General features: G+C 35.7%; 1 protein-coding gene across 15 annotated transcripts in view; it reads right to left on the bottom strand.

The window, feature by feature from the left end:
- LOC118619400 (sec1 family domain-containing protein 1) overlaps positions 1–16,655 on the bottom strand; it is a 156,874-nt gene that overhangs the window by 66,873 nt on the left and 73,346 nt on the right. For all 15 annotated transcript variants that reach the window (XR_004957263.1, XR_004957266.1, XR_004957274.1 and 12 more), the window contains 6 exons: positions 15,447–15,569; positions 13,403–13,490; positions 10,890–10,979; positions 9,276–9,331; positions 8,253–8,338; positions 5,386–5,485 (listed from right to left, as the gene is read on the bottom strand). Coding sequence is in view for 12 of the 15 variants with exons in the window: in XM_036246121.1 (XP_036102014.1) it covers positions 5,386–5,485; positions 8,253–8,338; positions 9,276–9,331; positions 10,890–10,979; positions 13,403–13,490; positions 15,447–15,569 (543 nt within the window). In the remaining 3 variants the exon portion in view is untranslated. The remainder of the gene's footprint in view (positions 1–5,385; positions 5,486–8,252; positions 8,339–9,275; positions 9,332–10,889; positions 10,980–13,402; positions 13,491–15,446; positions 15,570–16,655) is intronic.

Raw genomic sequence — 16,655 nt, 5'->3', positions numbered from 1 at the left:
CTACCCAACATGCAAGCATGGATCACAACTGCTTTGTTCACCTTATATCTCAGTGACTCCCAGTGTCTGGTACAGAGCAGGCACTTAATAAGTACATGTTGCACTGAATTCTTTGGAGACACAAGGTTGCCACCTCTTTATTCTGTGAAGTGAAGTAAAGAAACTTAGAACAGAACAGAACAAAAAACCCTATCATCTACTTTTACCATCTTCTATTTTTTGTTGTTGTTAATCTTCACACCTAAGGATATTTTTACATGGATTTTTTTTTTTTTTTTTAGAGAGATAGGAAGGGAGGGAGGAATGGAGCAAAAGAGGGAAGAGAGAGAGGAACATTGATGTGAGAGAGAGAGACAGTAACTGGATGCCTTCCACACAGACCCTACTGGGGCTGGAAATCGAAACCATAATCCAGGTATGTGCCCTTAACCAGAACTGAACCCATGACCCTTTTGGTCTGTGGGCTGCCACTCTAACCGCTAAGCCAAACCAGCCAGGGCACACCATCTTGTATTTTTAAAAGGATATTTTAACTTCAAAGAGTAGAAAATAAAAGCCAGTATATTTCACAAGAATACAATAAAAGGTAAAGCACTAAAAAAATTAAAGGTCAGTCATAAAAACTCATTTCATAGTCCTTATTCTTATTATTCTCATTACACTCTGGAACAGTGAAAACCTCAAGGATCTGTATTAGCCTTGCCTGGTTTTGGGGAATCTGTGCTCTAAGATACATTTCCCAATGGGGACTCAGAATGTTTTCCTTTTATTACAATGACTTGTACATACGTCTGATCTCCTGCAGTCAAAGCATCATGTACATTAATTTCCTGCAAGAACTCTTTAAGTTCATTTACACAGCCTCCACACACCACTGGCAGGAGTGAAGCGGTGACCCCCCAAACTGTATATCCTAAGACCTTGCCCCTCTGTCCTAACCAATAGTTAGGGCTCTACCAACTAAATCTAATTTGAGATCATCAAAAACAATCCAATCTCATCATGCCCATCAACCCCTGAATGTTTTTTATACTTACCCCTTCAGATCCCACATCTCATTTTTACCTCACTCCCGAACACTTCTGTCATACCCTCTGGAACTCATACTCAGGCATCAGCAAAATCTCCTATTCTGAACATCAACTCTAACCTTCCATGGTACTTTTTTTGCTCGAATTGAACTCTACTGGCTATCCCTTGTAGCTGTCTTAGAAATTAACCATTTGGCCCTGGCCAGTTTGGCTCAGCGTTTGGAGCATCGGCCTGTGGACCAGAGAGTCCCAAGTTCGGTTCCTGCTAGGGGCATATACCAAAAAAAAAAGAAATTAACCATTTGTGTGTGTGCATGCGCACGCATGCTTTAACTCATTACACAGTTCATTTCAGTGGACCTGAGATTGGCACAGGTGTCTTCTTTGCTACTCCCTCACCCTTGAGTTGTCCTGTTCCCTAAAACAATGCCTGCTTTGAAACGGCCATCATTGGCCTATAACAACAGGTCTCAATCAGACAGAATTTTGTCCCCCTCCATTCTCTGGGCATATTTGACAATGTGTAAAGACATTTTGGTTGTCACAACTGAGGGAGTGTTACTGGCATCTAGAGGGTACACACCAGGGATGCTGCTAAACATCCTACACTGCACAGGACAGCCCCCCACAACAAAAAATTATCGACTCCAAAATGTTAATAATGCCATGGCTGAGAAATCCAGGTGTATAGTCATACTGATCACTAATACCTCCCACAGACCTGCAAGATATTCTTATCTCCTGCATCAACTTCTCTCTTTTGATCATTTCTACTGATACATAACAAGCCTGCAATTTTTCTCATTTAAAAATCTTTTTCCTGACCTCACATCCCCTTCCAAAAATCACCCCTTTGCTCAGCAATCCTACACAGCATAACTCTTCTAAGATTTGTCTCTATTCACTCTCTTATGCCTCTCCTTCCAATCTTTCTTAAACTCACTTCAGTATTTTGCCCCTACACTCTGAAAGCTGCTCTTACCAAAGTCACTAATAAGTTTGACATTGCCACATGTAATGGTGACTTAGTCCTCAGTATTTGTCCAAGTTGATGCCTGCCTCCTCTTTGAAACATTTAATTCACTGGCTTCCAAAATGACACAGATCTAGTTCTCATACCTCATTGGTTGCTTCATCCTGCCAGTTCCTATTCATCATCCAACCTCTAAATGTTGAAATGTCTGAGTTCAGTTCTTGGACCTCTTCTCTCTTTCATCTACTCATTCCCTTGGTGATCTCATCCTATTTCTTAGCTTTAAAATGTCATCTATATATGGACTACTCCTAAATTTATTTCTCTAAACCAAATGTTTCTCCTGAACTCCGGAATGATGTATCTAATTACCTATTTGATATCTACACTTGAATACCTTAATAGGTATCTCATATTTAACACGTCCAAAACTCAGCAACTCATCTCTCCCGTGAAATTGTTTTCTATTTCTTTTCCATTTCAATAAATAACACCTGTTCATTTGCAAAGATCAGATCATTGAAGTCATCTTTGACTCCTGTTTTTCAGATCCCACATCCAATTCATGAGCAAATCTTATACTCTACATTCAAAAGATTATCACAAACTGCACCATTTCCATTCTGGTGTAAGTTACCATCATCTCTTGCTAAGATAACCACAACAGCTTCCTAACTGTTCTCCTTGACTCTTCCTATGTCCCCAAGGAGTCTGTTTTCAACACAGCAGTAAGAGTGATACTCTTTTTAAAAAAAAAATTTTTTTTTTATCCTTACCCGAAGACTTTTTTGCATTTATCTTCAAATAGAGCAGGAGGGAAAAGGGGAGGAAGAGAGAAACATCAACACGAGAGAGACACATCGACTGGTTGCCACCCACGTGGCCCCAACCGGGGCCAGGGACAAACTGCAACTGAGGCACGTGCCCTTAGCGGCCAAACCCGGGTCTCTCTGGTCCGCAGGCCGACGCTCCAACCACTGAGCCAAACCGGCCAGGGCAAGAGTGATACTCTTAAAATGTGTATTAGATGTCAGTCCTTTTCTCAAAATTCCACGTGACTCCCCATTTCCTTCAGATTAAAAGTCAATATCCTTACAACGGCCTATAATGTCCTACGCCAGAGATTTTCGACGGGTGTGCTGCAGATTTTTTTTTTTTTACTTAGATTGTTCAACTTTATTTAATTTATAGCCTTGGAAGGTTTTTTTTTCTCACAAGAATTTTTAAAACATGTAACACCTGACTATTTAGTCAGGGGCACTGATTTCAAATTAAAAAATGACAATAGCCAACACAATAATAGCTGTCTGGTATGAATGAATCAAAATTATACCTTTATTTTTGTCAGATTGGCAAAAAATACATTTTTGATGTGCTGCCGAAGTTTCGTAATTTGTTTATGAGTGCCACGAGATGAAAATGGTTGAAAACCGCTGTCCATGCCCTGGCCAGTTTTGCTCAGTGGTTAGCATTGGCTTGCAAAGTGAAGGGTCTTGGGTTCGGTTCCCCGTCAAGAACACACACTTGGGTTGCAGTTTTGATTCATGGCTCCAGCCGAGGTTGTGCAGGAGGCAAGCAACTGATGTCTCTCTCTCTCCCCCTTCCTCCCTCCCTTCCACTCTATCTAAAAATCAGTGGAAAAATATCCTCAGGTGAGGATAAACAACAACAAAAAAAAGAGAGACAGATAATTGCTATCCTACGTTATATTGCTGCCTGTGTCCTATTTGACTTCATCTCCTGTCTTGCTTTGCTCTGGCCACCAGGACTGCCTTGATACTGGGAATGCTGTTCTCCCATAAAGACACATAATTCACTACCTTACTTCCTTTAGATCTTTCCTCAAATGTGTGGCTTTTTCAGTATTTTAAAACCACAATCCTGTATACCATTACTCAATTTTTCTCCAGAGTAGTTTCTACCTTCTGAAATAGTATGTATTTTGTTTATTTTACTTATTACCTGTTTTTCCTGCTAGAATGTAAGCTCCAAGAAGAAAATAATATTCTACTTTTATTTATTGCTAAAAGAGGGTCTAGAACATTCTGTCAGAGAGTAGGCACTCCAGTAGTGGCTGAATTGAATTCCTCTTTTTTAGCCTCTTACTTGACTTCCTAAAACTAGCTTTCAGGCCCATGACTCAAGGTTTAATTCGATGGCCCCTTTGATTCTTCTTGCTCTTTACTGAATCAGAACTACTATTTCACTGACAGTCATCTTAGAGTTGAGAATGGTATAGGGCTCTAGAACAGAGAATTGTGCAGAACTGCCCATTTCCAGTAGTAATCTTGAAAACTGATTTATTTAAAGAAATACTTTACAGCCTTGGCTGGTTTTGCTCAATGGTTAGAGCATCAGCCCGTGGACCACTGAGTCTCAGGTTAGATTCTGGTCAAGGACACGTATAGTATCTTGGCTGCGGTTTGTCCCTGGCCCTGGCCAGGTTGTGCAAGAGGCAACCAGTCAATGTGGCTCTATCACATCGATGTTTCTCTCTGTTTCTCTCTGTCTCTCTCTCTCCCTCCCACTCTACTTAATGATAAATAGAAAAATATCCTCAGGTGAGGAATAAAAAAACAAAAACAAATACTTTACAGCTAACTCTGGGTTTTAACTAAGTCCAAACCATCTATTGCATGTCTTTTGTTTCCTTTACAGATGACATTTCAAGCAATCTTTGCAATAATGAGACAACTATATACTATACTCCCCAGAGGCCTGACAGGAGTTAGTAAATTAGAGATATAGTCTTGACAGAGCTAATGATACGGGTTCAAATTTTTTAACTTCTATGTCTCAATTTTCTTTTAAATAGAAACTGTTCTGGCCCTAATACATAGTGTCTTATAGAGAAATTATCTGTGTACATACTTTCTTCCCACTGCTTTGGAAGATTGGGACTGTTCTATTTATCTCTATATATCACCTGCCATACACAATATTTAGTAAACAAATATATGCATACAGATTTTTAAGCATGAAATTACATATGTGGAATTACTTCAAAAAATATGGTGTAATATAAAAATACTGTTTCTTTTTACCAAAGAATGAGGCTTGATTCCCAGAAAAATGGGAGAAATTACAGCTTTTATTCCTGAGGAGAACATATTTATTTACTTAGTATAAAAAAAGCCATTCATTTTCCTCCATTCCCATTTACCAAAAACCACTGATTTATCTTTTAATTTAAAGAGCCTAAGTTTGGAACTCCAGTATCCTCCAGCATCCACATCCAATGATACCAAAGTGCATCACTGTTTTTGTCCATATGTCTCAGGTCCTTCCTTCTTATGTGTGTTTCTGTAGCCATGTTAATTTTAAATGAAGGGAATCATTAAATGTTACATTTTAATAAAAAGTGGTATATGAGCCTCTTACCAGTACATCATGCACCAATGCTTGATATGTCCAAGTATGGTGTAAAGGAGTTGCCAAATCTATGTTTCTGTCAACAAGGACTAATAGAGGCCTTTGGAAGCTGTAAATAATTAAAAAAATTATGTAAATGTCGATACCAATGTATACATCTAAATTTTTCTAATACTTTCCACTATATGTCATTTAGATATGAACATAAAGTATGACATTCCACAATACTTTGCTTTTAAAAAAACTGTCTAGTTCAGTCAGGCAAGTAATGCTTTGGACTACTTAGAGCCTGTTTATAATGCTGGATTATGTCTTACTTAGGGAACATTTTAAAAGAAAAAAAAACTATACAAATGCTTTTATAGAATAATTATTACAGTTATTAAAGTAAGAATACATTTCACATTTTTTGTTGTTGTTGTTAATCCTCACCAAGGATACTTTTCTATTGATTTTTAGACAGAGTGCGAGGGAGGGAGGGGAAAGGTGAGGGAGAAGAGAGAGAGAGAGAGAGAGAAAAACATCAATGTGAGAGAGATACACTGATTGGTTGTCTCCCACACGACCCTGACCAGGGCCTGGGACCAACCAGCAACTCAAGTACATGCTCTTGACTGGGAATTGAACCCACGACCCTTTGTTCTTCAGGCTGATGCTCCAACCTCTGAGCTATATTGGCCAAGGGCTATATTACACATTTTTTTGAAAAAGGAAAAGCCATTGTTAGCTTCAGAGAAAATAAAGATGATAGAAGCTAATAAATTTACACAAATGTTGGACAGTTTCATCAACTGCAAATTAGTTTTTTTCTGTCAACACAAATTCAAAAACACAGACTCTAGAGAAGAGCTTCACAAAACCTTATCTCATTATAATTATATAAAACAAAAACATCATGCCACAACGGTACCTAATTATATAATTATTCACTTACCAGACACTTCACATATTGTTTTACTGCATTATTACAATTTAGATATGAAATAGACTACATTTAAAAAACTGAAGCAGAAAGTCATTTGGTTACCATGTATCTTCAAAAGTGTAGAGATTTGCTTTAGAGGCACTACCATATCAGAAGTACATGTTAATTTTCAAAAGTCATTACTATCTGATTATGTTAATTAATTATATATAGTTTGTTCTGCAAGAGACCTCTGACCATTTCAGTAACTCACTCCACCCTCCTGGGTGAAAGGCAGTGAACTCTCCCTACTGCACTGATTGATTATAAGACTAGCAATAAAAATTAGGAGTGGCACCCTTATCACCTACTATCATTTATTATTTCAGAGGTAGGTGGAAGGAAGGCAAAGAAGGATCGACCATGGCAGGGTTTCTTAACTCAGCACTACTGACATTTGGGGCTGGATAATCCCTCATTATGGGGAGTTGTCTTATACATTGTAGGATGTTTCCAGTAGCATCAAACCAGTTGTAACAACCAAACATTTCTCCAGACATTACCAAATTCTCATTGAGAATCACTGGCCTACAACTAACTGGTTTCAAATGTATTTAACAACAGTCCATCAAGGCTGCTGACCCCTAATTACAATAATTAGACATGTATCCAATAAATTAAAAAATAAGATAGCTATATTATAATAATGTAAATTTTAAAAACATATCCAAATAAAACAGTCTTTATATTGGTAATATAAAGAGAGAACTATTAAACAGGATTTGACAGCATACTAATTGCTTCTGCTGCAATAAGCAAGTGAACATTTGATGTTTCTGCTCCATTTAATGAGAAACACTGTGAAAAATATTTAAGACCAGCAATAAAATCACTGAACATTAATACAATTTACAATAATATGGGAGGTTAGCCAGTTGAACGAACTATTAAAACACAATGTTAGCATTAACTCCAAATGGTAAGAATAGTACATAAGACTATAGAAGCCATCAAAATGGACTTGGAAGTCTATGGAAGGTTACCATGAAATGATTATTTCTAGAGGGCAATTATACTCTGAATATTAATTTATTTTCACAAGCTTCATTAATAATTCACCTAAAACTGGGGTAAAAATGAATTTTCCATAATACTGTCTCTTCCCTTGAAATAATTCTCAGCCATTTTTGTGAATTTATTTATTTCTTCACCCCAATACTGCCCGTTATTTTTAAAAATCAAATGTTAATTTACTATAATGTATAGATTTTAAAAAGTATTTCTAGTCAATAATAACTGAGCAGCCAGTAACTTTGACATTATCTACTCATGCTAGACATGCTAAGAAAGACAAAAATGCTTTACAAATTTAAGCTATTAGTATTTCAATATAAAAATAGAAACTAGTTAATAGGGAGAAATACATATAAACTTCACAAGTTTTTCACTTTTTTTTTCATTACCAAGAAGCTAGTTGAGGATTTAAAGAAAATGGCTTCTGACCTTCAAAGCCATATAAACAGAAAAATATTTCCAACAGATAAAAACGCAAAACAAAATTTCTAACAAAAGAAAGTAAATTAAATATTCCATCTGTATTTCAAAAACAATTTGAGTCAAAACCCTGATCCTGGTTACATTTTAAAAAAGGAACAAATTTCGTCCGGCCAGTGTGGCTCAGTGTCGACCCATGCACTGAGAGGTTGCCGGTTCAATTCTCAGTCAGGGCACATGCCCAGGTTGTGGGCCTGATCCCCAGTGGGGGGCATGCAATTGATGTTCTCTCTCATCAATGTTTCTATCTCTCTCCCTCTCTCTTTCTAAAATCAATACAGAAAAAAAAAAATTAAAAAAACAACAACAACAAATTTCAACCACAAGTGTAAGAGTATTCTCTTAGATAAAAAAGAAACCCCAAACTCTACAAATGTTTGATTTTTAAGTCCTGTAAGTATATTAACTAACATTATACCTGAATTGGCCAGCTCCAAGTGTGTCACCTGTAAAAAGACTGTTTCTTGCATCTCTTAGATTTTCCCTAAGTTTCTTGTCTAGTTTCTGGAAAAAAGCAAATTTAACATTAACTCTTAAAGAACAGTTTCACAGAACTTTATGTAGGGTTATATATAATGTATTCTTAGTGTCATAACTAAGACACTTGGAATTTCTTTACAAAAATAGCAAGTCTAAAATCTAAATATTTTAGCTTCTCCACTATTCAATATCATCATAACTTGGACTTGGAAAGATCAATGCCTCTTCTACTGTTACTCAGGCCTCATTTCATTAACAATCACTTTTCCTGGACTATTTATACTTTATGTATAGGAAATGCTTTGCAGTAATGACCCACCTTCTCAGCCCAAGCGTGACTCTGTTGTACCAAGGAAGGTGACTATGTAGTGGTGGCTACAAGAGGCTCCATAATAGACATGAAATATGTAAAAGAAAGCAGCCCTCCACCAGTCAGTGATTTATATGAGCTAATAAAACTCAAAAACGTTAGTGTATCTTCCTCCATCTTTCTATATCATTTACCCTCTTTCCTTTTCAGTAATTTCTCTAATCCTTTATTTACTTTTTAATTTTTACAGCATGCTCAATTTATACTGAATATTTTACTCCAATATAGTTGGGTAGCAAAATGCACCTTACCATTTTGAAAATGGTTATGACTATTAATAAACATTTGTTAAATATTGAATAATTAGAAGGATCAAACAGGTATAAAATACTATTTGGAAAAATAAGGCTGAAGGGTTAGAATAGCACACTGGAGGAAATCATTTTATTTTACTCTTTTACACAGAAGTACACTGATTACTTTTTATTTTTGGTGGAATCCTAATGTTATAAAATAAAAATATCTGCCTTTGGTACAATATATAACTCACAGCAATCATATACTTAAAATTAACAAAAACATTTGAGGTACTTATGAAAAACAAGTGACTCAGATATTATTTATCCCCAATAGATATTTGTATAAACTCACCACTGCCACCATTTCTGCTGCTGTTCCCCTGGAACATCTGATTATAGGAACAGCACCTATTGTAACAATAAATGTTAGCAATGATTTCCACTATTAATAATTAAAATGGATACTTACAAATTATATTAGCATCAAAAAATAACATATAATAGATATATACAATTTTAGGCTAACGAACATAAAAGGCTTTATAATCTCAAGTGTAAAAGCAAGGTATCAGAAACAAACCTTCTCATTTAAAAAGAAAATATTAGGACCTGCCCGGTGTGGATCAGTGGTTGAGCATCGACCCACGTACCAAGAGGTCACTGGTTCGATTCCCAGTCAAGGCACATGCCCAGGTTGTGGGCCCGATCCCCAGGGGGGAGCACGCAGGAGGTGGCCAATCAGTGTTCTCTCTCATTGATGTTTCTATCTCTCTCTCCCTCTCCCTTCCTCTCTATAAAATCAACAAAGAAAAACATATATATATAAAAATGAAACTCCTGGAGGTTTATTCATTATTTAAAAAACAAAACAGAAGAAAGAAAACATTAAGGAGTCAGAAAGACTTTGTATATAGTGTTGGCTAATCAACGTGACCAGATTTTTTCAATGGTTTCACTAAATCAGCATTTTGACTCTCTACAGACAGTTTCAAAGAGTAAGTTTACTCTCTACTCAGAGAGTTCACTTTAATTTCACTTAAGGGAAAAGAAAGAGAGTTTAGCTAATTTAGCAGTTTAGTATTGTTACTTTTTATTTTATAAATTAACAATAAAGGATTATAGTATCTTTCTGAAATACTAATTTTTTTTTTTTTTTTTTTATCCTCACCCGAGGACATTTTTCCATTTTTTGTTCAGATAGAGTGGGAGGGAGAGAGAGGAAAAGAGAGAGAGAGAGAGAAACATCGATGTGAAGGGACACATCGAGTGGCTGCCACCTGCACGACCAACCAGGGCCGGGGACAAACTGCAACCGAGGTACGTGCCCTTAGCGGGAACCGAACCCAGGTCTCTCTGGACCGCAGGCCGACGCTCCAACCGCTGAGCCAAACCGGCCAGGGCTCTGAAATACTAATTTAAAAGATAACATAAAACACCTCTTCACATAATTTAATTGGCTTCAATTCATTATCAAATCAACTTATTAGATTAGGCCTCTTAATTTATTACTCCACATTTTATCAAAGGCAAAAATTCTAAAATAAAATAAACAATTTCACTGAAAAGTTCAAAAAACAAACTTAGAACATTGTATTCTTTATATGCTGAAATTGTCGCATTTTAGATTCTATACAAAGCATGCTCAGTCAACTGCAGAAGTAAAAATATGGATCATTAGAAAATTTTAAACTTTGTTTTGTTCTGATGGCAAGTTATTCATGCATGTAATAAAAAAATTCAAATTTTAGCCATGTGCAACATTAACCTACTTGATTCCAAAACACTAAAATAATCCCCACTAAGAATTAGATATAGAGTATATAAGGTTATTTTCTATATATAGTCTAAATAAGTGCATGTGTGGAGTGCTATAAAAAACAAAAACAAGATATTCAAGAGTAACAGATTAAATTAGTTATTAAATAATTTACTTTGAAGAAATAACCAGAAAGACTTGAAAACTTACCTAGTGTAACAAAAAAGCAGAAGAGGCTGTCAACAATAGTATCCATAACAGTTTCCATTTCTGTGTCTGTGATATCTGGCCTGTTAATAGCTAAAGTGAAAACAGGTAAAGGAGAATATAATGTGACCAAAATGTATGCCTTATTTTTATTAAACTCTTAAAATTATTTCTAAACTCCTAATTAATGCTCAATTTGTTAACATATGTAATACTCACAAGTAAAATTTTTTATGCTTTAAACTTCACAAATATCCATTAAAAATTATAATACCTTAAAAGGATACCATCTTAATATCAGTAGTAATGAGTAGTATCAGTATTAAAGCAGGAACACGAAAAAAAGCCACCACATAAAACATACAAAGTTTTTGCCAGAGAAATAGAAAAAGAAACACTGTATTCCATAGTTTTATTCACAAACACTAGATGGCCTAAAGACACTACTGATCTTCAACTACTGCCAGAAAAGGACAATGCAAATCAATTATGACAAGACCAGCATGAAATGTCATTTTCTTTTTATTATGATTTATATTAAATTCTTTTCTGATCTACTAGATGGTACGTAAGTGGTTCCCAAACTTTAGTGGGTATAAGAATCACTCTAGGTATATGAAAGAGAAAGAATTTCTACCAAAGCTATTAAAAAAGAAATTCTTGACTCTTTTCCCTAGAGATTCAATTCAACAGATTTGAAATAATTCTAAGAAATATTCAATTTTTACAAGCACCTTAGGTGATTCTTGGAGCTTCGTTTTCAGAAACATTGTTGTGAAGACTTTCCTTGATAGTCAAAGACTTTACTTATTCCTCTTTCTCTCACAATACCTAAGCCCAGTGTTTGACAAGAAGATGCTCAGTAACTATTTGTTAAAAGATCACACTAAAATATTATCTATATATTACTTTTAATTTCCCAACATTCTTAAAGTGAAAAAATATTACATTTAATGACTTGTAATTAGCATGAGAGGAAGGCAGAATCCAATCGGATATATAAAAATATTTAAAGAAATACTTTGTCCATGCAGACAGAGAACATAAAAGTAATAAATAATTCAGCCAGGCAATACAGAATCTGTATGAAAAAATATGCTGTTACTTGGTGCAGCTGGCATTTTGGGCCGAACAATTTTCTGTGTGAGCATGGTTTACATACTGCAGAACATCAAGTATCCCTAGTCCCTGCCCACTAAATGCTAGCAGCAGCCCAGCCAGTTATGACAACTGGCACTTCTATACTTCCAAGTGCTCCCTTAAGAACCAATGAAAGTCTAGTCGTCATCAAACATCTCAATCCTTAAGTAGCAAATTAATGATTATTTCAATTAATTGGCCAATCACATCTACAGTCTGCAATTTTCTTTAAAATATATGACATAATCAATGTGCACACAATTTTAGTTAAGCAAGATGAATAAGTTACAGAAATCTGCTATACATTGTACCTATGGTCAACAATACTCTACTGTACACTTTATTATTATTTTTAATCTTCACCCGAGGACATTTTTGTGCCTATCCTCAGACAGAGTGGGAGGGAGAGAGGAAGGAAGAGAGAGACAGAAAGATCGATGTGTGAGAGACACAATGAGTGGCTGCCCATCCACAAGACCCCAACTGGGGTCGGGAACAAACTGCAATCGAGGTACGTGCCCTTAGCGGAAACCGAACCCGGGACTCTCTGGTCCATGGGCCGATGATCTAACCGCTGAACCAAACTGGCCAGGGCTATTGTACACTTGAAAATGTTGAGAGGAGATCTCAAGTGTTCTTACAAAAAAATCAACAAAACAACATAGACAATATAGTGTGTGTGTATGTGTGTGTGTGAATGAATGTCTGTTAATTTTAATCTATATCCCAGGAATGGTCAGTTTACCAAAATTGGAATACAAACTTCAGAGGTGGTTAGATACCATTTGCTTCAATACCAATACTCAATCCCACTACTTCGGAGTCTAACAACCTATATTTGAGAATGGCACTTATACTTCATTCTGTGACAGTACTACAGAAGCTGCTGATGACTCCTTCTTGTCTGATCTTGACAAACAGCAATATTAGCCAACTTTTTCTGAGTGTTAACCACATTGAGCCAAGTGGGCCAGGGCTATTACCTCCTTTTTATAGATATGGAACTGAAGCACATAGAAACAAAGTAACTTGTGTTCTTGTCCAAGGGTTAAAGTACTAGAAGATTAACTGAATCCTACTACTAAAATACAGTCTTATTTGCCATGAGTGAACCATGCGTGCAAGTTGCTGTGTGGTATCTAAAAAGGTAAAAAAAAACTGGTACTTCACTGAACTTACAAGTTTATTAAATAAATGTTGTTTATATGTGACAAAATTCAGTCTGAGACTTGTGTTCTTTGCGTGCTTTTAAAAATCTTATTCAGCTCTACTGCTGTACACAAAACTGGTTTTGGAGTGCATTAAACATTATTATTATTTTTTTTACAGTAACCATTCTTTTTCTTAACAATGTCAATATTCCTATTTTTACTTACCACGATATGAAACAAGCTCCTTATTTTGATTACATAAAACAAACATATCATCTTCCAAAGTAATAAAATTGAGATACTGATCAAAAACCTAGAAACAAAGAAAGGTTTACAAATCAATTTTCCAATATTTAAAGCACATCTAGTTTGATTTATTATACCAATGAAAAAAAATCACAATCATATTTAGTAGCTAAAAATGATACTATATAGCAAATTGCCTAACTGGGCAAGAATGGAGTTAATATAAAAAAGCAATAGAAATAAACTTTTGAGCCCTGGCTGGATAGCTCAGCTGATTAGAGCACTGTCCTGATATGTCAAGTTTGCAAGATTGATCCCAGTCAGGGCATATACAAGAATCAACCAATGAATGCATAACTAAGTAGAACAACAAATGGATGTTTCTTTCTCTCTCTCTCAAAGTAATAAAACAAACGAACAAACAAAAAAACCTTGGAGCAATAAATGATCAAGGAGGAGAGTAACATATTCAGAAAACAAAATTTATGAAGACAATTTTTAAAAAAATTATGGTTGGGATTGGAATGAATATCAATTTTGAGGAAAAGCACAATTAAAATTTTCATAGTCAATTTAACCATACTTTCCTAAGAAAGTCAGAGTAACTGTGTTTCTACCATGAACATTTATAAGTGGGGTGAAATTATACTAGTTCTTTAAAAGTGCAAATTAGGAGATAAATTAAGAAAACTAAAATTGTAATTGAAAAATAAAATTTATTTATTTATTTTTCCATTTTTTTTTGTTCAGGTAGAGTGGGAGGGAGAGAGAGGAACAGAGAGAGAGAGAAACATCGATGTGAAAGGGACACATCGAGTGGCTGCCACCAGCACGACTGACCAGAGCCGGGGACAAATTGCAACTGAGGTACACGCCCTTAGCGGGAACCGAACCCGGGTCTCTCAGGACCGCAGGCCGACGCTCTAACCGCTGAGCCAAACCGGCCAGGGCGAAAAATAAAATTTAAAAACTACTTGAAACATGTTAAACTCAGTTAAAGTGAAAACCATTCCTATTATTTTATATAAAATTAATAAATTCTGGAAGAGCAAGAACATTAAGACATAAGCCTCAAAAACCAATCAGAAATAGTAATAAACTATCTAAATCTATGCAAGAAGACTAGCTAAATCTATCAGTGAGAAAAATAGGAAGTACATGCATGTTTGTTTAGTCTTTTGTTTGCTCTATACCATGACCCAGGATTTCATTTATGTCTGTCTAAATTCAAGAAGCACAGGGTACAACAGGGTTATAATCGAGAATATTTTACATACTTATTTATAACTAAGCTGAACCTGTCATTATAATATAGAATTGCTGGCCTATTGTGATTTTCATCTTTCTTGTAATATAAAACATAGCTTTTTTGGATCCTCTTTCCAAAGTAAGAAAAGATCTAGAATATTGTGGTGACTATAATGATTATAGATCAAACAATGTCAGTATATTTTGAGTATAATTTATGACAACACAACTGTCAAACTATTTCTAAATTGTGTTAAAAAGATTATACAAATCCCAGCCTAAAACAAAACTGATTCAGCTTTTTATTTTTGTCTTTCAAATTCATTGAATAGGTTCCTTTCATTTGGTTTATTTGCTTAAGTCAAGTTGAAGATAATTTACATTCTTAGAACTCTTTCTAAAAGTACTGAGTCTGGCCCTGGCCGGTTTGGCTCAGCGGTTAGAGCGTTGACCTGTGCTCCAGAGAGATCCAGGTTCGGTTCCCGCTAAGGGCATGTACCTCGGTTACAGTTTGTCCCTGGCCCTGGTTGGGTCGTGCGGGTGGCAACCACTCGATGTGTCCTTTTCATGTTGATGTTTCTCTCTCTCACTCTGAGCAAAAAATGGAGAAATGTCCTCGGGTGAGGATTAACAAAAAAAAAACAGTACTGAGTCTGAATATTTCTTAGGTGGCTCTGATCCTTTAATTATTAGCCATCTCTATCTATTAACAGGTTTCAGAATATTACTATATTTTATATTAACAAAATGTCATTAGCCAACCAAAATCTCTTACCTTGGCTACCTGTGGTACTGCATTAGCTGCTAATGCTGCATTTGCAATATCTTCCAGTTTACTTCTTGAAATAGCAGAAATAAAATTTAAGTAATATGATTCATAGAGTTGATTCCGAAGATCCTACAAATACAATGAATAATTCAGTCTTACAGAATAGTATAAAAGATGATCGCAAGACCGGCCAATGTGGCTCAGTGGTTGAGCACAGACCCATGCATCAAGAGGTCGTAGGTTTAATTCCCGGTCAGGGCACATGCCCAGGTTGCAGGCCCAATCACCAGTGGGGGACATGCAGGAGGCGGCCAATCAATGTTCTCTCTTATCAATGTTTCTGGCTCTCTCTCTCTCCCTTCCTCCCTCTAAAAATCAATGAAGAAAAAAAAATATTTGAAAAAAAAAAAAAATCACAAAAATCTTTTAGATACTATAAGAGCACAGTTTTGAAGGGTAATATACACATTTAAAAGACAGATTATATAAAAATGACAGTCAAAAAAAGTATCCCAAGAGAATAAAGTTAGGGAGAAGTAAGTATTAATTGGTTATAAGACATAACTAATGTATACTTTAATAATTAAGTTATATTATCAACCAAGTCCTATTAATTACACTGTTACACTAAACTGCTTTGAAATAGCATGTATGCATTTTTATTAGAAATACCCAGATGTGGCTACCTCATACAGTGATGTGCTTATTATATTTAGCAGAAGACACCACCATCTACTGCTCTAAACAAGTGATAACACAACAAATACTTCTATCACCATGAAGACATAATTCCAATGACCAATTTCAGAAGTATTCCTTCTCAATCACCCAAGGAAAATTCACTCAAGGACCGAGAACTGAGAGGACTGAGAAAACAAGTACATATGCTGAGGATATGGAGAGCCATGTTTCTTATTGTCAGAGAAAGAAGTTATAAACTTGTAAAGGAAAAAAGGAAAAACCAGAATGAATCCTGTATTCTAAACTGAAACAGTTTTGGAGGTTATCTATCTGTAGAGAGATAAGTAGGAAGATTTATAGAATTATATGTAGATATAAGTGTGTGTATCGGTACACACATATATTTCTCAGCTCTGCTCATTGAGAGGGGCTAAGAACTGTGACATCCTTTTAACAATGTCCAGATGGTAACCTCCAAATGCTATTCTCAACAAAAATCAACCAGGACTCCTTAGACAAATGGCTGAATCTTGG

This window comes from Molossus molossus, unplaced genomic scaffold (assembly GCF_014108415.1).
Source record: "Molossus molossus isolate mMolMol1 unplaced genomic scaffold, mMolMol1.p scaffold_m16_p_1, whole genome shotgun sequence".
Taxonomy (NCBI): domain Eukaryota; kingdom Metazoa; phylum Chordata; class Mammalia; order Chiroptera; family Molossidae; genus Molossus; species Molossus molossus.
Note: the sequence above shows the minus strand (reverse complement) of the source record. Positions and strands in the feature narration are given on the sequence as shown.